Source organism: Dryobates pubescens, chromosome 30 (genome assembly GCF_014839835.1).
Source record: "Dryobates pubescens isolate bDryPub1 chromosome 30, bDryPub1.pri, whole genome shotgun sequence".
Taxonomy (NCBI): domain Eukaryota; kingdom Metazoa; phylum Chordata; class Aves; order Piciformes; family Picidae; genus Dryobates; species Dryobates pubescens.
Window position 1 is genome coordinate 4593141 of NC_071641.1, and position 27119 is coordinate 4620259.

General features: G+C 42.2%; 1 protein-coding gene across 1 annotated transcript in view; it reads left to right on the forward strand.

Moving 5' to 3' along the window:
- Positions 1–27119, forward strand: part of DOCK1 (dedicator of cytokinesis 1) — a 347686-nt gene that overhangs the window by 227801 nt on the left and 92766 nt on the right. Inside the window, exons 30-32 of the mRNA XM_054174763.1 lie at positions 17556–17634; positions 18739–18839; positions 23319–23377. Of these exons, the coding sequence (XP_054030738.1) occupies positions 17556–17634; positions 18739–18839; positions 23319–23377 (239 nt within the window). The remainder of the gene's footprint in view (positions 1–17555; positions 17635–18738; positions 18840–23318; positions 23378–27119) is intronic.

The window sequence follows — 27119 nt, forward strand, 5'->3', positions numbered from 1 at the left end:
AGACAGAGATGTGGTGCTGAGGGACATGGTTTAGCACCAGCCTTGGTAGAGTTAGATAGTGGTTGGACTTGATCTTAAAAGTCTCTTACAACTGAAACGATTCTGTGATTCTTTATTCTTCCATCTGAGAAGCTGGGTATAGAATACTGAATAATCATCTAGCTTTGAAATCAACTCAACCAAACTAGCTGTCAGACCTTCCCCAGGAGAGTCATTTGTTTCTCTGCAGCATCTACTGAGGTACAAAATGGGATCGGGACAAAAGGTTTGATATTTCAAAGAAATCCACCACCCTCTTAGTTCCAGGTCAGCCAGCATCTTCATTCTCCTGCTGGGGCCTCCTCTCTCTGTTGACCCTTGCTATGTTTCCCTCAGTCCATGCAGTGCTGAAGCCCCTTATCAGAGCTTTTGCTGCAGGTGTTGAAGTTGTCATGAGAATTGTTGGCACAAGTCTCCATTCTGTTCAGTCTTTGCTAATTCACATATAACTTATTTCTTCACATTAGAACTTCTCTCTTTTTTTTCCCCCTTTTTTTCTTGTGATTCTGGTCAGAATTTTAGGCTGGATGTTAGGAAGAAATTCTTCACATTGGAATGTGCTGTCTGAGGAGGTGGTGGAGTCGCCATCATTGGAGGTGTTTAGGAGGAGACTTGATGGGGTGCTTGGTTGCATGGTTTAGTTGGTTAGGCGGTGTTGGATGATAGGTTGGATGTGATGATCTTGAAGGTCTCTTCCAACCTGGTTTATTCTATTCTAACACTTTTGTTTCTTGACTGCCTGTGCTGATTAACCTGCCCTTGCATGATGACTTACCCTTCCCCACATCTTCAGGACAGAATGTCCAGTGCAATTCCCAATTAGATTTTATTCTTTATTCTGGAGTCACCCATCCCTATTGATTTAGAATCCTAGAAATGTTGAGTGGTTTCAGTTGGAAGGGATCATTAAGGGCCACCTATTGCAACCCCATTGCAACCAGGGACATCTGCAACTAGAGTAGATTGCTCAGAGCCCCAGACCACCTGACCTGGAATGGTTCCATGGATGGGGGTTCTACCACCTCTCTGGGCAGCCTGTGGCAGCCTTTCACCACCTTCAAAGTGAAAGAAAAAATTGAAAAATCTCTAGTCTAAATCACCATCTTTTAGTTTCAAGACATCACCCCTTGTTCTGTGACCAAAGGCCCTGCTAAAGGTCTGTCTCCATCTTTCTTCTACTCCCTTTTAAGTACTGAAAGACCACCAGAAGGTCTTCCTGGAGCCTTCTCTTCTCCAGGCTGAACAGCCCAAGCTCTCTTATCATGACCTCACAGCAGAGAGGTTTCAGCCCTCTGATCATTGTTGTGGCCTCCTTTGGCTGCACTCATAACAGTTTCATGTCCTTCTTGTCTTGATTTCCACAGCCTTCCATGTGTAGCACACCAAATATGATCAAGTGGACAGCACAGGAAGTCAGAAACCATCTATAGTTGCCCTACTGCTGTTTCCATTGCAGTTCCCATTAATTTAGTCAAAACAACATGCTAAAATGTTATGATTTCCAGGGCAGTTTGTCTGGACCTGTTCCTGTTAAATGTTAAGTCATTTGGAAAGAAACAAGGTGACCCCCCCCCCCCAGCTTACTGTGTGCTCAGAGCAGTTTCCAAAATAAATCTGTGTTTACCCTAAGTGAAAATCTCTTAACTGAAAGTTAATTTATACAGCAGTGATCATCCAGTAATTACAATTTGTCATAGACTAATATTTACTTTTTTTGACTAATTTAAAACCCATTCATTATTCTCCATACAAATTAAGAACAAAGTGTTGTGTTGGTCTTTGAATGCATAATTGCAATTAAGATAGTCTGTTGCAGAAGGAATGTTTGTAGGGTTAATTTGGACCATGAGTTGGTTTTGTTTTCTGGTTGGTGGGTTTTTTTTTTACCCCTGTGTCTGCACAATTAAATTATCCTGCTGTGGCAGAGAGAACATGACACTTACATGTGTATGGGTTGTAAGATCGTGTTTTTAATGGAAGTATTTATAATCATAGAATCATTAAGGTTGGAAAAGACCTTCAAGATATCCAGCCCAACTGTTAACCCTGCATGCCAAATAACTACTAAACCATGTCCCTCAGCACCGCATCGACGCAGTTTTTGAGTGCTACAAGGGATGGGGACTCCACCACTTGCCTGGGCATCCTGTTCCAGGGCTTTACCACTCTTTCATTGGATTTTTTTTCCTGATATCCAATCTAAACCTGCCTGGCACAGCCTGAGGCTGTTCTCCCCATTGCTGTCCTAGCACTGTTACTTGGGAGAATAGACTCCCTCCTCACTCCAATCTCCTTTTACAGAGTTGTAGAGTGATGAGGTCTCCTCTGAGCCTTCTTTTCTCTAGACTAAGCAACCTCAGTTCCCTCAGCCCCTCCTCTCCAGACCTGTTCTCCTGACCCTTTACCAGCTTTGTTGCCCTTCTTTGGACATGCGCCAGCACCACCCCCTCTTGTAGTGAGGGGCCCAAAACTGAACCCAGGTATTCAAAGCATGGCCTCACCTCTACAGGGGGACAATCACTTCCCTGGTCCTGCTATCCAGACTATTTCTGATACAGGCCAGGATGCTGTTGGCCTTCTTGGCCACCTGGGCACACTGCTGTCTCATGTTCAGCTGCCTGTTGACCAACACCCCCAGGTCCTTTTCCACTGGCAGCTTTTCTAGTCACTCCAATGAGAATGTAACAGGGGCTTGTGGCACACCTTGTTGACTTGCATACCTCATTATGTTTGCTCATTCTATGAGAGGCTCTGAACGTAATTTTTTTTTACCCCAGTTGTGAGCAAGCAACATTTCTAACTCAAATTAAGTAATTTCTGATGAAAATGTCAATGCTTGAAGGTTTAGAGTCACAGGAGGTCCCTGCAGAAGTCTGCATTTCTCCCTTTGAAGTGACATTTGGCTCTTAAACATTTAATGATGCCTTGGGTGATTAAAAATACTATGATTTTGTCATGAATTGCAAATTTGAGTGAATGTAAAAGAAATGAAGGTGTTCCTTCATTTAGGAACAGTGTTTGAGTGGTGTCATCATCTAATGCTCTCTTATGTTGAACTAAGTCATTTTGTGAAGCCCCTCTGCACCTTTCCATGAAGTCTGTGGACTGTAGGAAGTTTCTGATTTTGAAGTATGCATCAAGTGAGAATTCTGCAATGTAGCTGGTTAAATATTAACATAAATATAGTTTGAAAAAACTATAGGGGAGGTGCTCCACCTCTCTGATCATTTTTGTGGCCCTCTTCTGGGCCCGGAATTTCATATGAAAAATTTGAAACTGTGACAGAAGTCACATCATGGAGGAAAAAAATATTTTAAAAGGAACAAAACTTGAAGCACTGAGCAGCTGAACACTTCCTGCATTAGAAACTTGGATTGCTACAGGAATGAGTACAGTTAAAAGCCATGAAGTTCTTGAAAGCTTTTATCGTTTACCATGGATAAACTGACCCTGTTGCATGACCATGCATGTCTTGGTGATGAGCTGTGGGGAAAGTGGGCAGCTCATGGCCTTCCTGCTGGGATCTGGGCACTGGGTTTGGAGGCACTGGATGCTGGGTATCATCCAGGGGGCTCAGTGAGCAGAAAATTCAGCTAGTGACATTTCATTGGCAAAGTAATGTGCTCTTTCATACATAGTCATGGAATCACAGGACCACAGAATGCTTTGGGTTGGAAGGAACCTTTAAAGGTCATCTAGTCTAACACCCCTGCAGTGAGCAGGGACAGACACAACTGGAGCAGGTTGCTCAGAGCCCTAAACAACCTGACCTTGAATGTTTCTAGGGATGGAGCATCTGCTACCTCTCAGGGCAACCTGGGAGTGTTGATATTCTACTGTATTGATTAGGAGAGCTTTAGATGTTGCTCTATTCCCAGCCACTGGTTAAAAAGTCATCAGCATGAACATTTTGTTTGGTTGTTTCGTTGTGTTGTTGTGGTGGGGTTTTTTTTGGGGGGGAACCTCCTAGCATTAGGGCTGTTTTGGATTTTTTCCCCACTCAATTTCTAGTGCCCATATGAGCCCATAAAATAATTACAGCCTACTGACAGAGAAGCTGCTGGCTTTCAGTGCCATTGGCATTATAAATTATCTTCCTAGAGATAGCCAAAATGTGTAATTCAGGCCAGAGGAGGATGTAAAAGGAGCATAAATGGTGCATAAATGTTATGCAGGCCTTTTGCCCAACTATACTTTGACCCAGGGCAGGAAAATTAGTCCAGCAGCACTGATTTCTGTGAAGAGACTGGCTGCCTATCTTGTCCTTCCGAGGTTCAGAAATACACTCCCAGCCTCGTGTCTGAATTCACTGCATCGCACCATCTGCACTGGGGCATCTATGATCCTCCAATTTGCTGTTGTCCAGCAATGCTGTTGGAGACAGGCACTTCTCCAGATTAGGCTGAGAGACCTGGGGCTGTTTAGCCTGGAGAAGAGCAGACTGAGAGGGTATCTTCTCAATGTCCAGCAAGAGCTAAAGGGCTGGGGGCAAGAGGATGGGGCAAAACTCTTTGTCAGTGGCACCCACCAACAGGACAAAGGGCAGTGGCCACAAACTGGAACACAGGAGATTCCATCTGAACATGAGGAGAAAATTCTTTCATGTGAGGGTGGAGTTTCCTGCTCTGGAGAGATTCCAAACTCACCTGGGTATTGTGATCCCGGGAAAGCTGCTGTTGGGGTTGGACTAGATGCTCTCCTGAGGTCCATTCCAACCCTTGTCATGCTAGGATTCTGGGAAATGAAAGACACATTTGGCTATGTATCTGTGTCAGTGACACATCTATATCCATAGTTACATTTCACAATTTATTTAATACCAAGATTTCTTTAGCAAAACTTTTGTCCTATTGACACACTTGGCCTTGTTGTTTTGGTTTTTTTTAGACCCCAATTATGCTTTGACTTTACCAGGCAGAAACTTAATTACCAGCTGTAAATTTCCAGGGAGAATTGGCATGGGATCCTCCCCGGCCTTGAACACATCTGATGGCTGCTCCTTGCAGCCACCTCACACAAGAGGACCTTGTTTCTATATGGGAGATACCTGCTTTAAAGGATGCAAATTGATCTGTCTGTGGTGTTGGGATTGTCCCTCTGGTGCCCTGCAGTGCTGCTGGTGTGTGCCTGGCTTGTTAAGAAGGGAACCAAAGCGGGTTTGATTGTTCAGCTGCATTGTGGTTTGTGATGAGACAGTTTGGTTTTATCTGCAGCACTGTTTTGCTCTTTTAAATTGGAGAAAACACATCCTTAGTTAGGATAAAATGAGTGCTGAAGGCAGTTGGAGGTAACCAGTGTTTCTGGGCTTCCCCAAAATAAGGAACCTACTAGAACAGGAAAACAAAACACACAACCCCCCCACATTATAAATATTATACTGTTCTTACCTACCCTAAAAGCCTGATTTTTGTGCTGTATCATCCTTGTGTGATTCCTTGTGTGCAGGAGACTTTAACTCTTTCCATAAGAGCCAGAAAAAGAACCTAATAATGGCAGCAGGATGGGCATCAAGCTGGAAGGATTTCTGTTACTGGCAGCTATTGAAGCATCATATTGAAGCCTTTATTCCAGTCCTGTCTTGTTGCTACAAACACTATCAGACAGGAGCCTGAAAGAGAAATTAAAAGAATAGCAAACCACTGATCTTGTCCAGAGGTTAATAGCTGGGTTAGGTGAGCAATAGTCTGTACAGGAGATGACTGCGGTTCCTGTCTCGCTTCACTCTCTCCTTCATACACCCCACTGCCTTCTTAAAGAGTTTTGTGTCACTTTAATATCTGAGAGCCACACTATGGATCAAATGCAGGCTTACCTAAAGCTCCAATAACCTTTTTTTTTTTCCTGCTCTCCCAGCATTAGTGATCCCTTCACAAAGCTGTCAGCTGCATGAGCATCAGTAGAACAGCAAAGCTGTGCAGCTGCTGTGGTTTATCATTCTCATCTATTACAAGAAATCTCATTTTAACCATTCCCTTTTCCCTTCTTTTCTGTGCCTGTTGGGGAGGTGGATCCAAATTTTTTGAAAGTTTGGATCTTCTGGATGCTGTCTCTGTGTTTGTATTCTTGGTATGTAGACACTGGAAGTAAATGGTACAGTGGGGTAGTGGTTGGACTCAGTGGTCTTAAAGGTTTTGTCCAACCGAGATGACTTTATGTTCTGTTATCTCATAGAATTGTCTTGGTTGGAAAACACCTCTAAGATCATTGAGTGCAACCATCAACCTAAGACCACCCTGTCCATCAAACCATGTCCCTAGATGCCACAACCACACATTTCTGGAACACCTCCAGGGATGGGGACTCTACCACCTCCCTGGACAGCCTGCCTACTCTTGCAGGAAAGAATTTTTGTCTAGTACCGAACCTAAACCTCCCCTGGCACAATTTAGGACATTTCCTCTCCTTCTATCACCTGACAGTAGGAACTGCCACCTCACTCCAGCCTTCTCTCAGGAAGTTGTAGAGCTCAATGAAGTCTCCCCTCAGCCTCCTCTTCTCCAGACTAAACAACCCCAGTTGCAGAATCCTATGATTCTCTTGAATTCTTTTCAGCTGCCATGGAAGCTTTCTGCCATCAGGCATTACAATGAACTTTATGTTGTGGGTGATGGACAAAGAGAAGAGAGCTCTCCGGCAAATTGAGTTGCTGTGCACAGCTGATTTACGACCCCAGCAGCGCTGAAGAGGTGTTGCATTAACCTTTGGACACGTTCTTCATCTGCAGACGACTTTCTTTTTCTTCATTAGTATTCTGTGATGGACTTTGATAAAGTAATTAGTTACCCACAGGAAAAAGGGAGATTCTTTTTCAAGCAGCGTTACGACGTTTGTTTAGCCGGCTGCAATCGTCCTAACGATTGATTGCTGGATTGGTGAAAATGCCAAAGCATTTGAAGCGTAGGGAATCGATTCGATCGATTTATCCATAATTACCTAAAGTGGACTTCATCTGTATTCACCTCTAGGTATCCATGGAAATGGGTAATTGAGAGAGGACAACGCTGTCAGCAGAAAATGAGGGAGGTTCCCATGCTGCCAAAGCTTGAGATGCTGTCAAGCGTCAGAAAAGTTTTGGCCAAATTCAGTCAGAACTTTCACGCTTCGCAGGAAAATTCACCTGTGATGGCCTTGCCAAATGCTTCCCATCAGTTACTTGTCTCTTTCTAAAAAAAAACCCCATCTTCTGCTTTATTGATTCTTACTACTGCAGAAACTAGCTGAATTTCCATCTCGGGTCAAGTCAAGAACTAAGATGATGTCTTTAAAGACTCCACTCTTGTCGTAGTGCCCTGCGGGTCTCTTGCGTGGAGGTGGGGGTATAAGGAAAGCTGTTTTCACAAAATCACAGAATGCCAGGTTGGAAGGGACCATGAGGCTCATCTGGTCCAGCATTTCTAGGTGATAGTGTGCTTTAAATGAGATGGCTCAGCACCCTGCCAAGCTGAGTCTTCAAACTGTCTGGTGTAGGGAAATCCACTACTTCTCTTGGGAGACCGTATCTAAGTGTTCTCATTATAAACATTTTTTTCTGGATTCCAATGGAGTACTTTGTCCTCCTCTTGTCTTTTCCATGTGACTCTTTGTGAAAAGTGAGTCCCCATCCTCCTGGTAGCCACCCTTTATATACTGGTACATGGTAATAATGTCTCCCCTAAGCCTTCTCAAGGCTGAACAAACCCAGTTCTTTCAGCCTTTCCTCCTATTTTTCTTCTCAGTTTGGAAGGGCAGAGCTCAGTTCAGCATCTCTTTGCACCCACAGCAGCTGCTGGCCCTTGAAATTCGCATCAGGCTGCCAAGAGAGTTGAGTGTTGAGAGATCCACCAGCCTTGGCAAGAATGCTCTGATCACCTGAGAGTGCATAAAGCTGTCTTCTGTGGCTGCAGGCTTGCTTGGAAGGGATGGTTTTTAGGCAACAAACTCTTGGAGGACAAGGTGATGATATCTGGACTGTAGCAAAGACTTTTTCATTTCATTGAGCGAACCTGACTGCAGAGATTTCTTCCAGCAGCTCTACAACAAATTACATCTGTTGGAATTAGAAGATCTATTGCAAGTTTTGGCTGACTACCCCAACAGGAACAGTCTCTTTGAAGTATCACAGTACATTAGAGGTTGGAAGGGACCTCCAGAGATCATCAAGTCCAACCTCTCTGCCAGAGCAGGATCACCTAGGGTAGTCCACACAGAAATGCATCCAGAAGGGTTTTGAATGCGTCCAGAGAAGGAAACTCCACAACCTCTCTGAGCAGCCTGTTCCAGTGCTCCATTTCCCTCACTGTAAAGAAGTTTCTCCTCATGTTGAGGTGAAATCTTCTATGTTCAAGCTCATATCCCTTGTTTTTTGTCTTATTATTGCACACCACCCAAAAGAGGTTGCTTGGTACATAAATATGTCTGCAAGGACATTGCAATGGGATGTAAATGCAAAGCATTTTTTATACTGTTTGTGTAAATATTTATCATTTGATTGTCCTGTGGTGGAACACTCTTATCTGTCTGCTCCAACAGGGTTGTTCTTAGCACAGGAGGAAATGGCCTCAAGTCACATCAAGAAGGTTTTAGGTTGGATATTAGAAGAACCTTATTCACTGAAAGGCTTCTCAAATACTGGAACAGACTGCCCAGGGAGGTGGTTGAATCCCCATCCCTAGATGTGTTTAAAAGAGGCAGAGATGTGGCGCTGAGGGGCATAGTTTAGCACCTACCTTGGTAGAGTTAGGTAGTGGTTGGATTCAGTGATCTTAAAGGTCTTTTCCACCAAACCCATTCCATGGTTCTATTCTTTCAATGCTATTTTAAGCTAGGAGGTAGCTGTGCTGCAAAGGTGGTTTGTGAGCTAGCTCATAGTGCCTATTGATAGTCAGACCACAAAGTTGTCCTTCAGAATTTCCTAACTTGCTATTCTTTTTCACTCATCTGTCCCCATTGTTTTAGAGGACACACAGAAGAGAATATAAATGAGGAAAGAGGTGTCAGTGATTATAGCTAATATGCAAACATAGGTTTTGAAATATTTATTAGAAAATAGGTTAATAAAGTGACATGGTGCACCTGTACCAGTGGGCAAGAGGATTATGCTAATGCCAGTGTTTAGTAGCAAGTCTTCATTGGGATTACTCTGTGCTATTATCAGTGTCAGCCCAGGAATTTTAATTCCACAGGAAGCAAATGATCAAGGTTTTTATTTCTTGAGTTATTTTAAGTTTTGACTGCTCTTTAGCGTGATGAATCAGAGGATGCAACATGAAATGGGAGGTAAACTGGACAAAATACCATGTACTTGAGATGTGAAATTAAAAGGATTTTGGAAGCCTTGATTGGGGTTGTGCAGCTGTCAGGTCTGGAGGTGTGATGACAAGTGAACAGTACCAGCATCACCAGAAAAGAGGAGAATTAGGGAAGGGAGAAAAATTGGAGGGAGATGCCAAGGGGAGCAGGTAGCTTCATGCTCACTTGTAGCGTGAGAAAAACTTCTTTACTGTGACGGTCCTGGAGCACTGGAATGGGCAACCCAGAGAGGTTATGGAGTCTCCTTTTCTGGAGACTTTCAGCACCCACCTGGATGCAATCCTGCGTGACCTGCCCTAGGTGGCCCTGCCTTAGCAGGAGGGTTGAACTAGGTGGCCTCCAGAGATCTCTTCCAACCCCCACCATTCTGTGATTCTGTGATCATTTTTGACTTCCATTTGACTTGTACAAACTACATGTTGGAGGTCACTATAAATCCTCTGTGTCCCAGGGTTTAAGTATTTGCACAGTCCCCATACTTCATGCAATGCCAATGGGGAAGGTTGGTTGTAGGGATGGATTAAAATGCAAGTTTTGATTTATATGTAAGTAAAAAGTTGATTAAAACTCCAGTGTAGCTTGCAACACAGAGGCTCAGAAGGACTGTGAAGGCATTTGAAGTGATGGCTGTTTAAAAGGCAGCTTTGCTATTCATGCTTTAGCGAGCATTTGCTCGGGGTTGGGTTTCGCATTGGGATTTCAAGGTCTAGGTCTGTTGTTTCCTACGCAGCCTGACAAGATAAGAGTAGTCTGTCTCATATTTGCACAGTAAATTTGTCTCCCAAAGAAGCAAAAGCTCAAGCATGGAGAGCATGATGATGTGCAGGAAGGCTGATCAGCTGGAATAAAGCATTCATTATCCTTCCATCTAAATTAACTGAAATGACATCATAATAGTGCCTTTTATAACCTCACTCCAAATTCCCTCTCTTTTATTGAATTATCAGCTAGGACTAAATTATTTTAAGCTATAGCTGTGTATTCTTGTTTAGATAATTATTCTGTCATTAGGGAGGTAATTTGTTAGTTCTTTTGGTTCTTTTTTTTTTTTTTGGTGTTTGCTTAAGGAAAAAAACTGGGGACTACATTTGGAGCTTGGGTTGTTTTGTGTTTTCCTGTCGTAAGTATTTTGCATAACTACTTACAGGGTAAACCCAACTCCCTGCATACTAAAGCTAACTAAATAATACACAAAATGGAATATTCTAGAAGAACATTTCTACTTCAGGAAATATCTCTTTCTTGAGATCTGCTTTAGGGGAGCCTGCTCTGGCAAGGATGCTGAGACTAGATGATCACAGAATTGTTTTGACTGGAATAGAACTTTAAGATCATTGAGTCCAACTGTCAACCCAAGATCACCATGGCTTTTAAACCACATCCTCAGGTGCTATGTGCATGCATTTCTCACATACCTCCAGAGATGGTGACTCAACCACCTCTCTGGACAGCCTGTTCCAATCCCTGACTACTCTTTCACGAAAGAAATTTTCCCAAATATCCAAGCTAAACCTCCCTGCCACCATTTCAGGCTATTTCTTCTCATTCATCTCATATTATCACCTGATAAAAGGAAGAAGAGTCCTATCCCCACCTCACTGCAACCTTCTTTCAGGTAGTTGTTGAGTGCAATGAGGTCTCCCCTCAGTCTCCTTTTCCCTTTCAACCTCCATTGTTCAGTGATTATTTCTCCAGAAAAATCTTCTTGCAGAGGCAGTTAGATGTCTGTGAGCATATTACCTGATGAGAGAGGTATGCTGCGGCATCAGCTGGCTTCCAGCTTCCCTCTGCTCTTTTCACTTCTGCAAATATTCTCCAACAGTGTGAGAAGCTGAAGGCGAGAAAATGGGGCATGGAATATTTTTGAACATGAGTGAACAAGCAAATCAGGGCACTTGACTAATTATAAGAGACAATGGGGGAAGAAAAACTGACTGTACCTGAGAAAGAGGAGGGAAAAAAAGAGTTGTTTGGCACAGTGATTGCTGTTACACTGAATCACCTTGTCCCTTCTTCATTTATTATTGCCAGTTGAAGCCTAGATTTGATATATTTGAACATCCTCCTGAATTCAGCCAAGTTGTTTGCAGGGAAAAAAGGGCCTCTCTGCAAAGGTAAATTCCAGAAGTAAACCATTCATTTGTGCAGTCCTTGGTAGAGCGATCTCCAAGTGTGCATCCACAAACCAATTAGCCACCCATAGGCATGTTGGAAGTGATTAGTAATCAATAACAGGGAAAAATACCCAGAACTCAGTAGTTGTAATTAAAGTTAGTTCATGGCTTGAATCAACAGCATGTTAATTGGTTTATTGACTCTGGGTTGAGAGCCATAAATGGGGAGAAATTACTGAAGAGATTAGTACTAATCTGTCCTTTTGCCTAGGGCAGGATGAGATTAGTGATACCCAACCACATCACAGGTGGCTGAACCTGTTTGGTTTGTGTTGGTTGTTTTGTTGTTGTTGTTTTGGTCTTTTCATTGAGATTTTCTGCTTTCCATGGCCCATCCTTGGCACCACAAGTTTTTTCCTAATATCTAACTTAGGCCATGGGTTTCTGTGTCTCCTGTTCTCTTGCTTCTCATGTCTGAGCTCTTTACCATATTTTTATGTCATTCTCAAATCATGGTGACTTCAACTGAACAGATTTACAGCTGATGCCTTGCCAAGGCCAAGTAGATAAGAAGAAATATTCCATGTCTCACAGCAGACCTTTATCCTCATACAACCCTGCAACCTGCTGGCACATTGATGCTCAGCTGTTTTACTGCTCATTATTTGACAGCATCATTTCATAGAATGATTTGGGGTGGAATGGACCTTAAAGATCATCTAATTCCAGTGCCAACAGTTTCCACTGTGTGTTTTTGCAGCTCATTATTCCTCCTTTCTTATGAACTAATAAAGATGTCTTATCAGGAAATGCATAAACAGGGATGAAATATCAAGAAATCCTGATGATGGTGTCAGACCTCACTGTGAAGGTAGCTGTCTAAACACAGAATGAGAGGACAGTCCCTATTTCAAAGGACTTAACTGCAGCAGAAGAGACAACAGAAAACTGATGATGTGTTTTAGAGTCATCCTCAGCACACAGAGAATCATGAATAGTTTGGGTTGGACAGGACCTTTAAACATCACCTTGTCCAAGCCCTCTGTAGTCAGCAGAGACATCTGCAACAAGAGCAGGTTGCTCAGAGTCCCAAACAACCTGACCTGGAATGATTCCAGGTAGAGAGCATCTACCACCTCTCTGGGCAACTTGGGCCACTGTTTCAGCATGTTCTCTGTAAAAACTTTCTTCATTCTCTCTTGTCTAAATCCCCCTCTGTTAGTTTCACACCATCATCCCTTGCCCTGTTACAACAGGCCCTGCTAAAATGTCTCTCACCATCTTTCTTGTTGGCCCCTTTAAATACTGGAAGGCCAAAGTAAGGTGTCCCCAGTGCCTTCTCTTCTCATAAACCTCATCTGTCCAGGACGTTAATTTTATTATTGACTGTGTACTTACGACCTTTAGTAATGGTCATTCCTCCTTCCACATACCCTGAAGAGATTTCCTCCTGTAATCATATTCCTTCTATTCCACTCACATCCTCAGAAATGTTAATTTCCTTCTTTAAATTGGGTTGATAAAGTCTTTTGTCTAACAAATCTTTTCCAGTATGTTCACATGAGATTTTGTTGCTGTGCGTGACATTCTCAGTATGGCCGTGGATGACATTGTGATGGGATCCAGGCTCTGAACATTCCTCTTTCTTGATGGTGTGACTTTTGGGCCTCTTCCTGCCACAGATAATTCTATTCTTTTGTTGATCAAAACTGAACTTCAATAAAACCCACTTATGTGCAGCTGGAAGCTAATCTTTACTATTAATTACAGCAAGAGAGGATATACCTCTGTGGATTGATGTCCTTAGAGGAGATAGTTCTGATTGCTTGTTTGTTGGCCCCGTGATGGCCACGTCCCCCTTTTATCCTTAGATGTGTTACCAGCAGCCAGTTTATTCCTCAGTACAGAAATGATGCATTTGGGTTAATTCTGCCTATGCTGAAGAGTCACGGTTCCCTCCATTTTTTCAGTTTCTCTAACTTGGACAGTGGAGTCACTGCAAATTGTCAGTAGCTGCTTTGGAGGAGGAAGCCAATTAAACTAACACCTGGAACAATCCATAAAAATTTTCTGCTTCCTCCTTTGAATTTTATTTGGGCATAAACCTGAACCAATTTTACATTCATGAGCTGGAGCAAACTTCATAGGTGATAGCATACCATTTGGTGGATTATAGCCAAGGATTCATCAAGCCACTTTTTTTTCCCCTATCCAAATGATCTCTTCAGGGTAGTAATCTTTCTGTCTGATTAACCATATGACTGAGTGTTGTGTCAGAATGGTGGAGTGATACCGACCTAACGAGCTTGGTTTTGCGCTGTAGCCCCGTGTCTGCTGTTACTTCTTCTGATTCTTTTTGCAGCTGGTTCCCAGGGCAGGGTTTGAATACTCCAGGTGAAAATACTGACCTCTTTTCTCAGCTGACACTTTCTCTTCACTCTGGTGTGGGTAAGAGGTTACAGTGTGGTCAGGAGTAGGTGGATTGATGGTCAGGAGTAGGTGGATTGGTAGTCAGTGATCTCAGCCTAATAGAAAACTACATTTGTCTAATTCCAGCTTTCCCTTTCTGCCCTATAAAAATAAATCTTTACACCGAGTTCAAGGAGCAGTATAGTGATGAAATCTTGCTACTCTTCTTGTGCCACTGTGCTATTAGATTGGATGTTAGGAAAACTGCCTTTAGTGAAAAAGTGATCAGGCATTGGAACAGGCTGCTCAGGGAGGTGGTGGAGTCCCCATCCCTGGAGCTATTCGAACAATGCTGATGTGGTGCTTTGGGACATGTTTTAGTGGGCATGACGGTGTTGGTTTGGTGGCTGGCCTTGATCCTAGAGGTTTTTTCCATAAGAAATTATTCTCTGATTCTGTGCAACTTGCTACTTCTTATTACCAGTAATATATACTCTTAAAATTTACTTCGTCTGATAAAAATCATCATAGTTTAGCCATATTTTCTTGGGACTGGAGGTACTAGATAGCTTTGTGGGCTTAGGCATGGCTTATATGGGGGTTGTTGTGACAGGATAAGGGATGATGGTTTTAAACTAAAAGAGGGAGACTTAGACTAGAGGGCAGGGGGAAATCTTTTATGCTGAGGGTGATGAGACCCTCAATTGCCCAGAGAGGTGGTAGATGCCCCATCCCTAGAAACATTCCTGCTCAGGTTGTTTGAGGCCCTGAGCAACCTGTTCTAGTTGCAGATGTCCCTTCTGACTTCAGGGAAGGTAGACTAGATGACTTTTAAAGGTCCCTGCCAACCCAAAACATTCTGTGATTCTATGAAGGTCAGTCCAGTGACTTCAGTTGTGCCTTGAGGTTGTAGTTCCTAAATTGGTTGCTGATTAATCAGCTTCCTAAGTTCCATTTTCCTCAGTTAGCTTTGGATTATTCAGGATGGATCTTACTGTTATGATACTGTGCCAATCAAGTTTCACTTTGCAGTACCATGATCTGGAATAGTCATATTTTGACTGCTCCCCATGTTGTAGTTAAAGGACTAATCAATATTTCCATCAGTCCTTTTGGTGCTGGTCAAAACAGGCACAAAATCCTCATAGTTTTATGTTTGATTTGCACCTGAAGATGCACTGTTACAATCAAAATGCTGTTGTGTTGATTTCAGTGGGACAGGAACTGGCCTTTCATCACTGGTATGCATTAAGAAGTGTTTTATCCATTAAGGGAAGGACTGAGTGTTTCATCAAATTAAATCAAAATTAAAATGGGATTTGAATAATTTAAAAATCAGTATTCAAGTCACTAATCTCTTCTTTGGATGTTCTTCTGGAGAACATTGGGAGAGATACCTACCTTCCTCCAACACCAAACAGGCTCCCCAGGGAGGTGGTTGAACCCCCATACCTGGAGGTGTTTAAGATACAGAGATGTGGCGCTCAGGAACATGGTTTAGCACCAGACTTAATAGAGTTAGAGAAAGGTTGGACTCAATCATCTTAAAGGTCTTTTCCAACCAAAACCATTCTATGATTCCTAAAGCACTGTGGCTACATGAGGAGCGCATGGACTGTGGGTTATGGTGTAACTTCATGACAACTGCAGTTTGACAGATGTGCTTTGGTTTGGTCCTTTTGCAGTTGCAACATACAGTAGATGCTGCACTACTTGTCCTTTATTGGCATTCACTAGAATTAATATAAGAGGAAAAATGGAGAGTTGGAGTTTAAAGAAAAATAATGGTATATAATGTAATGGGATTGTTCCAAAGCTTAATTAGATGGAGCAGATTGAATGCATTGCTGTGATGTCTGAAGGCAACAGAATTAAATTGTAGACATCCTCCTCCCTGTATTGGAACCAATTTTATCTTTGCAAGGCAAGAAGCAGTAGATGGCCCTTCTACCATCTTAAATTGCTGCTTCTTCTGGGGAGACTTACAAAGCTCATCATATTATCAGGCTTTAAAATGCAAACCAAAACAGCTTATCAGTCAACAAATCTAACTTGATAGCCTGACAACATGGGGAACTTCAGTTTCTATCTTAGTATATGCTGCAGCTCAGTAATTGAATCATAGACCTACAATACATGTATCTGCTCTCTGTTGTTGTGTTTGCTGAATTCAACTTGGTTATAAAATCTCTTAATGAAGTTGTGTCCAATGAATATTCACTGACAAAGATGCTGATGAGTAATGTGCTGCTCCTGAAATGCAGTTCTGTGTAAGATGGATGCAAAGGCAGAGGTACTTGGTACAAGAATGTCCCATGTCTTTTAGGACAAGAAGAAATGGCCTCAAGTTCACCAGGGGAGTTTTAGGTTGGGTATTGGAAGAAACTTCTATACTCAAAGGGTCTTAAACACTGGAACAGGCTGCCCAGGGAGGTGGTGGAGTCCCCATCCCTGGAGGTGTTCCAGAAACATGAGGTCATGACACTTTGGGACATGGTATAGTAGCCATGATGGTGTTAGGCTGAAGGTTAGACTTGATGACCTTAGAGGTGTTTTCCAACAAAGACAAGTCTATGATTCCATGACATGTTTGCCTGCCTTCGTTAATTTAGTTTACATCAATAATCTCTTGAAGAATCCTTGTGTCACCTGGTGGCTTCATTTCTCTTGTGACAACAAATATTTAACTCATTATTAATAACTTCTTTTCAGAAGAGATTACTAGCTATCTTAAATTAGGTAAAATATCCTCCCAGCTTCCTCTACTGGTTCGTTTTAAGCAATTCTGATACTTGTTTGTTAGCCTGTTGGAAGATTAACTTTGTTATTTGCATTTGATAGTGAGCTCTCTTCTTAAAGACTGCAGTAGTAGTACGTGTCATGAGTGGTCTGGATCATCGCTGCTACTTTCAGGAGACATAAATCTCTACTACAGTCTGCTCAAAAGACAAGCTCATTTGTCTGGGTATTAGCTGGCAGTTTCACAGCATAAATTTAAAGTTTGCAGGAGGAATCTAATGTTTATTTTGAAAATGGAGATTAGGATACCAAAGAATAATATGTTTACTTTTCAGCACCATGAATATGTAGTGACCTACTTATACTGTACCATTTGGGTTTCTTTTTAAAGCTTGTCAAGCCAACTGCTGTTGCAATTTAAGAAGCATCCTTTCAGGAAAGCAATAAAAGTACACTGGCTTCTGAATTAGCATTTTAGAAGTAAAACCAGTGAACAGTGTTTTGAAGACTGTCCTTCAACACTGTATTTATGTGTTGTTGTGCCATAAGTAAAACATTTACTATCCAGTGTTTAATACCGTGTTTTTGCTTCCCCAACAAGTTAAAATACACCCAGTTGTAGGTCCAAGTTGGATATTATGCTGATGCTGTAACTTTATATATGCTTTCCCCCCGCTAATAAACTGAATTTTTCATGATCTCTTGACTATCATGAGATGTTTTAAAGTGATTTTATCCAGATCCATTCCTTGTGTTTCTGAATATGCTAATTTACTTGATTAATTTGGAGAACATCTGCATATAATTCTGTGTACTCAACAGTGGTGAGATCACACTGCTTTTCAAGTAACAGCTATGGAATTCACTTTCCAGACAGACTCAGATTTTTAGTCTAATTGGGATGCCAAATGTACAAAGGTAGCACAGAAGAGTGTGTAATTATATAATTTTCTCTTGATCTTTCAGAGTATTCCTGCGAGCAATTAATCAGTATGCAGATATGCTAAACAAAAAATTTCTTGATCAAACCAACTTTGAGTTACAGGTAAGAAAAAAACAACAGGGTCTTGGGGCCTAATGTTACTGTAAAGATTTTTCTGCCCTAACTGTATAATTTTGGTGTATGTATATCCTGTCCTGACCCCCAGGTGAGCAGTTAGCCCAGCTCAGTTGTTTCAGGCTCAGCAGGTATGTTTGATCCATTCATGTTTTCACAGAATCTCAACATGGTGAGGCTTAGAAGGGACCTCTGGAGATCACCCAGTTCAGCCCCCCTGCTAAAGCAGGATCACCCACAGCAGCTTGCCCAGAATCACAATGTCCAGGCAGATTTGGAATCTCCCCAGAAAAGGAGATGGGGCAATCTGCTCCAGGGCTCCAGCACATTCACAGTAAAGAGTTTTTCCTCATGTTCAAATGGAACCTCCTGGGTTCCAGTTTGTGCCCACTGCTCCTTATCCTGGTTTCTGGGCACCACCAAAAACAGTTTGGCCCCATCCTCTTGCCTCCCACTCTTTAGCTCTTGCTGAGCATTGAGAATATCCTTTCTGTCTGTTCCTGTCCAGACTAACAACTGCAGGTCTCTCAGCCTTTCCTCCTCACAGAGATGCTCCAGTCCTGTCAGTGTCTCTGTAGCCTCTGCTGGACTCCAGGAGGTCCCTGTCTCTTTTGGAGTGGGGAGCCCAGAACTGGGCACAGCGTTCCATATGTGGCCTCACTGTAGAAGAGTAGAAGGGGGAGAAGAACCTCCCTCAACCTGCTGGCCACACTTTTCTTTATGCACCCTGGGAGACTGTTGGTCTTCTTGGCCTCGAGCACATTGCTGGTTCATGAACCTCTTATCCACCAGCACTCCCAGGTCCTTCTCCACAGGGCTGCTTTTTTGTATTTATGTGTTCACATTTAACTTTACTTGAATCATCAAGACACAATTGGTTGGGATTTGCAGATGGGAAATGTTTCATGGAAAACATAAACACAGCGAGGTGCACTAAGAATATATCAAGTAACGCTGTCTCTGTGGTGTCTGTTATTTTCTCCTTTAAATATTTATGTGCATGATTCAGATACTTCTATGCTGTTTTGTAGGTGTGCAGAAAAATTCCCAAGAATTAAAGGTACTTATTGTTGTCATTTTGTTGGCTTTCAGCTTTGGAACAACTACTTCCACCTGGCTGTTGCTTTCCTCACACAAGAGTCTCTGCAACTGGAGAATTTTTCAAGTGCTAAAAGAGCAAAAATACTTAACAAGTAAGTCCTGTTCATCATCTAAATCATGGGCAAGAACTTGAGCTCTATTAACATAATTTTAGTTTAATTTCTGAGCTAAATCCATTCAAAATTGAGATGTAATCATGGTATAATGAAAGGTTGGTTTTAAAAACATGAATCAAGTATTGCATGTGTTTCTACCCTTGAATCAAGATCTAAATTACACGATTCATTACTGATGAAGACAGTATTTTATACTGCAGGATGTTCATAAAGTCAAGACTTTTCAGAGGTATTAACATATTATAAGACTGATTTTTTTAAATCACTTTAGCTCTGTGCTTATTCTAATCTCATTTTACGTGTGCTCTTTATTGCTTAATCCCTAACGGCCTTTCAGAGTGAATTTTTGTAACTACAGCCAGTTTTGCTGCGATATCCCCAAAGAATGGGTTTGTATAACAGCAGCCTTGTCTGCTTTCCTGGTTAAAAGGGATTACATTCCCTACCTCTGAACAGGGAGCTTGAACTACCCAACTATTATTCAGAATCCCACAGCAAATGAAGCCTGTCAAAAGAAAAAAAAGAGTGCAAATAAGACTGGAGCATGAATATTTGGTTTAATCTATGTATTTCTCTTCAATTTCATTGGGGTTCTAGTGTAGTGGACCTTATCATTAATTAACTAGACACTGAGCGCTGTAAAAAAGACTCTTGCATGTTTCAAAACAAAGTGTGTGGATTCTGTGTCATAATATTTGTGAAGAGCTCCTGCAAAAGCAATTTGTTTCCTATCAGGTTATGCATAAAAATGGGGAGATTCAAAGGTGAGTTCCTGAACTCAGACCCCTTCTATGTACAAGACATTGAGGAGCTGGAGTTTGTCCAGAGAAGGGCTGTTGAAGGGTCTGGCAAACAGGTCAGATGAGGAGCAGCTGAGGGAACTGGGATTGTTTAGTCTGGAGGAAAGGAGGCTGAGGGGAGACCTCATTGCTCTCTATGATTCCCTGAAAGGAGGCTGGAGTGAGGTTGGGATTGGTCTCTTCTCCCTTAATATCAGGTGGTATAAGGAGAAGAAATGGCTGAAATTTTGCCAGTGGAGGTTTAGGTTGGATAGTAAGAAGAATTTCTTTCCTACAGGAATGTTCAGACATTGGGACAGGCGCTCAGGGAGGTGGTGGAGGTGTTCAAAAAAATGTGTGGACATGGTACATCAGGACATGGTTTAATGGCCATGGTGATCTTAGGTTGATGGTTGGATTCGGTGGTCTTAGATGTCTCTTCCAATGAAAACAATTCTATGATTCTATAACACACACACACACACACATATATATAAAGAAGATGCACTTTGTATCACTTCACCATCTAAATTCAAGTTTTTTTATATATTGTTATCATGAGAGAGTTCACAGTGAGGGTCACACCGCTGCAGTGCCTTTCAGTTTCAGCCTGTGGGTTGCAGGCTTTGACAGAGCAAAACAGGGCTTTGTGTCCCATCCATTGTGGGGTTTTTGGCAGTTAAGTTTTTTTCCTTCAAACTGATGGTGGGTTTTGAGGTGCTTCCTTTGGAAGTTGTGCTTTCCCTCTTCTGGCACAGCTTGAAGCCATTACCTCTTGTCCTGTCTTTAGTTACTTGGGAGAAGAATTGGAGATCTTTGCAAAAGGCCACTCAGTTAGCAATCAGAGGGATCAACACTGTGGGTGCTGTTGGTCTCTTCTTGCTTGCTCTGTCCAGTGCTGATGTGCACATACGTGAGCATTTCAGGTCAGCTCAGACTCTGACCTGAAAGGAAAAAACATCAGCTGAGTTGTAATGGGACTGGAAATTGCTGTCAAATCTATTTGTGGACTGATAGTCCCTCTTTGTAAGGACAGGAACCTTAGACAGAGTTTTCTTTCAAGTGATTTTTATGTTAAGCTGAGCATATCTCTTGCTGAAGGGATTCACGAAATCAACAGACATTTCTCACTGCTAATATAAATAGAGAGATGAAGTCATTTGAAGTGGTTACTTAATGAAGTTTGCTAAATTGTAAATCTCTGTTTATAACAAATTTACAAGTTGTTATTTTTCAGTTTAATCATGTTGTGGAGAGAGAAATCAAGACCATGAATTCTTCAAGATGCAACGAATGTGTGGTCTGGGAAAAACTAGCTGTGTGAAACCGCTATCAGTTCTGAGCCAAAGGGATATAATTAATCAGTTAATTCAGTATCACCCTCACCCATCTTTTTAAGTACATATCTCAATTAATATGTCAAATATTTAATAATTAAAATGTAATTATTGTAATTTGTAGGGATTTATTTTTTTTTTCCTAAACATTGCATTTAAGCATTAAATAATAACAGATTCTTAATGATGCAGAAGAATCTCCTTAATCCATATTAATGGCAGGGTATCGTGTTGTTATCCCACGGAAATCCAACAAGTTGCCAGATATTAGCACTTCCCTCATCTTGTTATTTAAGTAATGATCTCTAAAATACAAATATTCTCTGTAGCAGATATGTTCTTGGAGCTTATTATGGTTGTGCTCCCAGCCTTAATGAAAGCAGTAGGATGTTTTCCATTCATTAGGCTTCCCCAGTATTCATGTGGAGAGGGATTGGAATACTAAAATACTAAAGTAAGTGTACATATATATGAAATAATAATAATACTAAAATAATATCATTGGTTCCACCGACATTGTGGCAGGGGAGGCAAGTGTAGCAGCAGTTCTGAAGGATAGGCTCTGCTTTGGCTCGTGGATTGCCTGGGATCACTCTAGGTCTAGCCTGGGAAGGACACAAAATGCCACTGGAATGTAGAAACTGTGATTGTAGAATGGCTTGGGTGGGAAGGTACTTTTAAAAGCCATCTAGTCCAACCCTCCTGCAGTCAGCAGGGACACCTTCAACTAGAGCAGGTGGCTCAGAGCCCCAAACCACCTGACTTGGAATGTTCCCAGGGATGGGGCATCTAAGACTTCTCTGAGTAACTTGGGGCACTGTTTCACCACCTTCAGCATAAAAAAAACTCTTGCTTCCCTCCAGTCTAAATCTCCCTCTTTTAGTTTAAACCATCACCCCTTCCCCTGTCATGACAAGCCCTGCTAACAAGTCTGTCCATGTCTTTTTGATTGACCCCATTAAGTCTTGAATGGTCACAAGAAGGTCTCTCCAGAGCCTTCTCTTTCTGATCTTGCACATCAAGGTACAAGATGTCACAAGATGTATTTTCTAGGGCAATGCTATGCTAAAGAGGGTGAATAAAAATAAAATCCAGCCTTAAGCCCTGCAGCTCTCTGTTGTGCCTCCTTCAGCCATTACCATTTGAAAAATGGAAAATGCTCACAATTAATCTCTGTAACCACCCACATGTCTCAGTGGACAATTATGGACTCAGCAGAGAGGTTTTGCAGAGATTAATGTTTTGTGTGTTCTCCGTTTGCTGAGAACTGCTGCAGGAAGTGAAAATTAGCATCTTCTGAGGAAGAGCATGCAACAGAAGGAATGGAAGAGAAGCTGATGGAGGCATGCCAGAGGCTTTTGGGGTAGCCTGGATGTGCGAGGAAGCCTGTGTGTTTCACTCCCTGAGAAAAGGGAAGTTTGGCCAAGCTGAGTGTTTACAGGCAGACCGCTGACCTGGCGAGGGAGGCTCTTCAATGTCATTATATTGGTTAACTTTGAAGAACCTGCTCTGTGATTTCAAATACAGTCACAGAATCAAAGAGTCATTTTGGTTGGAAGAGACCTTTCAAGATCATCAAGTCCAACTGTTATCCCAGCACTACTAGATTGCTACTAAACCATATCCTTCAGCACCATGTCTAGAAGGTTTCTGAATCTCTCCAGGGGTGGGACACGACAGCTTCTTACAAGGTTTGACAATCCTTTTGGGGAAGAAATTGTTCCTCATGTCCAACTTTAAACTCCCTTTTTGCAACTTGAGGCCATTTCTTCTCATCCTATTGCTTGTTAATTGGGAGAATAGACCAACCCCCACCTGATTCCAACCTCCATGGAGAGTGAGGTCTCCCCTCAGCCTTCTTTTCTCCAGGCTTACACAACCCCAGTTCCCTCAGATGCTCCTTACAAGACCTATTCTCTAGACCTGCCATCTTCACTGCCCTTCTCTGGATCTGCTCCAGCATCTCAATGTGTTGCTTGGAGTGGAGGTCCCAAAACTGAACAGAATATGCCCTCACCAGTGCTAAGTACAGGGGGGTGATCGCTGTCTCAGTCCTGTTGGCCACACCGTTGCTAATCCAAGCCAGGATGCTCTTTGCCTTCTTGACCACCACACACTGGCTCATCTTCAGCCAGCTGTTGACTGACACTCCCAAAGCCTTTTACACCAGGCAGTTTCCAGCCACACTGAGGTTGCAGTGACCCCAGTTCAGGACCTGGCATTTTGCTTTGTTGAACTCTCATTGAATGCTGATCAGGTTTTGGAATTAGATGTTTCTGTCTGTTGGTTATTTTGATTTTATTTATTTTTTTAATGGTGCCTTTGTTTTCCTTTTTAAGGTATGGTGATATGAGAAGACAGATTGGTTTTGAAATCAGGGACATGTGGTATAATCTGGGTAAGTAGCCTCAGCACCTCGTGCTTAATGCTTTCATTCAGGGTTTTATATAAACCAAGTTGGAGATGAAACAGAATTGTTTTCTCATGAAATAATGGTTGGCTTCCAGGAGGCATCTAAAGAGCAGGGGATTTAAAAAACAAAAACCTCCTCTGCATGATTATTTCACCATCTGGGAAGATACAAAACTGTAGTCAGCATTTTTGTATCTTCTGTTTTTTCGCAGTCTTCAACCTTGTGCTAAATAAAAAGAGAAGCTATGGCAATACTTGTTGAATGGGAGTTTTCTCCTTAAAAATCCATGTGTGCACACACATATGTGTGCACACACAGATGAAGTCACACACATACATGTGGATGCAGTAAGTGGGACTGCAGCATAATGAATGTGTCCAAGGACACCAGTAACTCAGTCTGGAAATTCTGCTTAGAGCCTGATTTTCAGTCTGGTTTGGCTGCAGCAGTGACTCAGGAAGATCATCAAAGAATGGGAACTTGGCCATCCCTGGAGTTCATAGGTAAATGAGATGTATCTGCCCAGCTCAAGGCTCTGCTATTCTGTGGGTATAATTTAGCTATATGGGGATTGAATTTCATGAGAAACTGAGTATTTACTGTCACCTGAGTGTACTCAGCTGCCAGATTTCATTTTCCTCAGCTTAACAGCAGAGACACTTCAGGTCTTCCAAGTTTTATCAGAAGTTCCTTAAATTATCAGAAATAAATGCATTTGCCACTTCACTTCTATCTCTGCCTGAAATGTTGCTGCTGAAACTCAAAAAAAAATCAGCATATATGAGAAGGAATATAAGGCTTCATAAGTATTTGATATCACAGAGTTTGCATCTGCTCTGCTGGAAAGATGAGAAAAGGCTTCAGAGAGCAGCTGAGTTCACTTTTTATTGAAGCATCTTTCGTGAATTAAGTGTCTGGAGAAGAGATTAAAGCTGAGTACACACCTGATACATGGCTTGACAGGCAGATAAAGGGAATGAGCATCGTGCCTGAATGCTGGGTCATCCAGCTCAGGACACTGGAGGCCTTTTGGGTAGTAATTAGCCAAATCCCTCCCTGTTCCATGCTTAGAGTCCTGAATTCATCTGTTATCTTTAATGTAAGGTTCTTAAACTTTTCCCTGAATTTGGTGGAGTGAAAGTAGCAAAGCTTGTCTACAGAGGTATCCATTTGGTTGCTCTTACAACATGAGGTTATATTGAGGTGGGGGTTGCTGTCTTCTTCCTGGTACCGGGTGGTAGAATGGGAGAAAATGGCCTGAAACCAGGGGAGGTTTAGGTTGGATATTAGGAAACAATTCTTCAAGAGTGGTCAGGCATTGGAACAGGCTGCCCAGGAAGGTGGTGGAGTCACCATCCTTGGTGGTGTTCAAGAAATGTGTGGACATGGAACATCAGGACATGGTTTAATGGCCATGGTGGTCTTAGGTTGATGGTCAGACTCAATAATCTTAGAGATCTCTTCCAACCAAAACAATTCTATGATTCTGTGATTCTATTTGGGCTGGGAACTGTGGAGTGAGTGCCTGGTGCTTTTTACTACTGCTGCTGATAATGGCTGCCCTTGGACAAGTTAGTTGCTCTAAGGTTTGGTTTTTTCACCATTAACAGGGAGATGATAATAATTTCCCCTGGAGTTTTGTGAGTTGATTGCCTTGAGAGCTGGTGTTTCCTTCAATATTTTTTTCCATGCTGTCATGAAAGCCTTTTCTTTTCAACAGAGTTTTTCTAAACCAAGATTATCCAGGTAGATGACTCCACGACCTCCTCTAGCTCTAATGTCTCTGATTCTCTAAGTGATCATTAATGTCAAAATCTCACTTGTTGAGGGAGCCGGTAAATTGCTGTTCTTGCCAACAAAAGCTGAGAGTAAAAGGTAAATCAGAGGCAGGACCCCAATCCAAGATTACCTTTGTACTTCTGAGCAGCTTACTTTTTCTCATCTTTGGAATACAGATGTTTCTGTTTAACTCAGCTCACATATGTCATAGCATCAATTAATAAAGAATTCTGAGTTACCACTGCAGGGGAATTGCTACTGGGTGTGCTTGGCACTTTTTCCTTAGAAATTGCACTGCTTTAGTCATATTATTGGTGTTCATGTTCAGAAGCAAAACCAGAAGTGAAAAGCAAACAGTTCCTGCATATGCTTGAGTATACCATTTTTAGGGTGATGTCTTTGTGCATAAGGTATGATGAAGCTGAACAACCCTGACTTTTGACTTACCTGTGAAAGGGTTCACCAAAAGGGTTGTCAAGCCCTGGAAAGTGCTTGCCCAGGAAAGTGGTAAAGTCCTCATACCTGGAGGGATTTCAAAACCATGTAGAGCTGGTGCTAAGGGATATGGTTGAGTGGTGGAGGAACTTCTTTACTTTGAGGGTGGTAGAGCACTGGTATAGGCTGCTCAGAGAGGTTGTGGAGTCTCCCTCTTTGGAGTCACTCAAACCCCACCTGGATGCGGTCCTATGTGATCTGCTGTAGGTGAACCTGCTCTGCCAGATAGGTTGAGCTGGATGATCTCCAAAGGTCCCTTCCAGCCCCTATCATTCTGTGATTCTGTGACCTGGCAGTGCTGGATAAATGATTAGATTTGATGATCTTTGAGATCTCATCCAACCAAAATAATTCTACGATTCTAAAGGGTCTAGATAAGCCTCAAAATATAGTATGTTGTCCTATCACTTTTTTCTTTTTTTTCCCATAAATACCCTGATGAACATCTAATCTGAGTGGTAACTGCCTGCTGGGTTCTAACTCCCCACCAGGGAACCAGGCAGTCCTCTGCTTATAGTGCACCTTTAAGGCTGTAATTTATGTTCTGAAATTAAATAGCAAAATACAAATGCTAGAAATTGTTTGGTGTCCTTTCCCCCCTCTGTGTGTTTCTGATGCAGAGGTGGCTGCAATATTCATACCTCCTACTTCTCTGTATAAAACACAGTAAGAGTATCTAGGGTGGAGAGTAACACGAGCCAGTGATGTGTGGACTTTCAGTACCCGTAACTGAGGAAGGAGATTTTAGTTTTAAACAGGGAACCACGTATAAGTGAGAGATCCAGCCTGACAGATTTTTTCTCTTTAAACCCTCACTGTAGCTGTCCTATTGGATACTCTGCTAGATTTGATGGGGAAGGTTTATGTTTGAGTGCTCTGATGCAGCAGCAATGAGGATGGCTTCAGGGAGCCTACTCCCCATGTGCGGAGCCCCCGCTGCGTTGCCTTACTGAAAAGTGCTGTAAGGCTTTTCTTTTCCTGTGTGCACCAAAACCAGGGTAAATTAGTCTTTGTAGGCTTTTTGCCTTCCATATCACAACCTGAACTTTAAAAATGACATCTCGTTTTGAGTCACTGTTTAGTTGGAACTGAAGCTTCTTAGACCTTGGTGGGACAGTAAATGTCAGAGAAGCATAAAGCCAGCCCTGGCTTCTGTCTTGAAAATGTAGGAACTCAGACAAAATGTGCTTAAAAGCATTCTGCTTTGCAATTTAGAATGCACAAAACACAGTTTGACACTAGGTCACGAGCACCAGTTCTCAGTAGTTAATGGTTTCAACAGGTATATGTGAAGGAAATTGTAATGACATTTGAAATAATATCCTTGTGGTAAAGTTGGTCAAGGAAAGCCAGCTCAAAAAAACCATTGCTTTTATTACTGACATCTGAACCAGCTAAAGGGTGGTGGAAGAGTAAAATTCCTGAAGATGAAGCAGAATGGCTGCTGCTGATG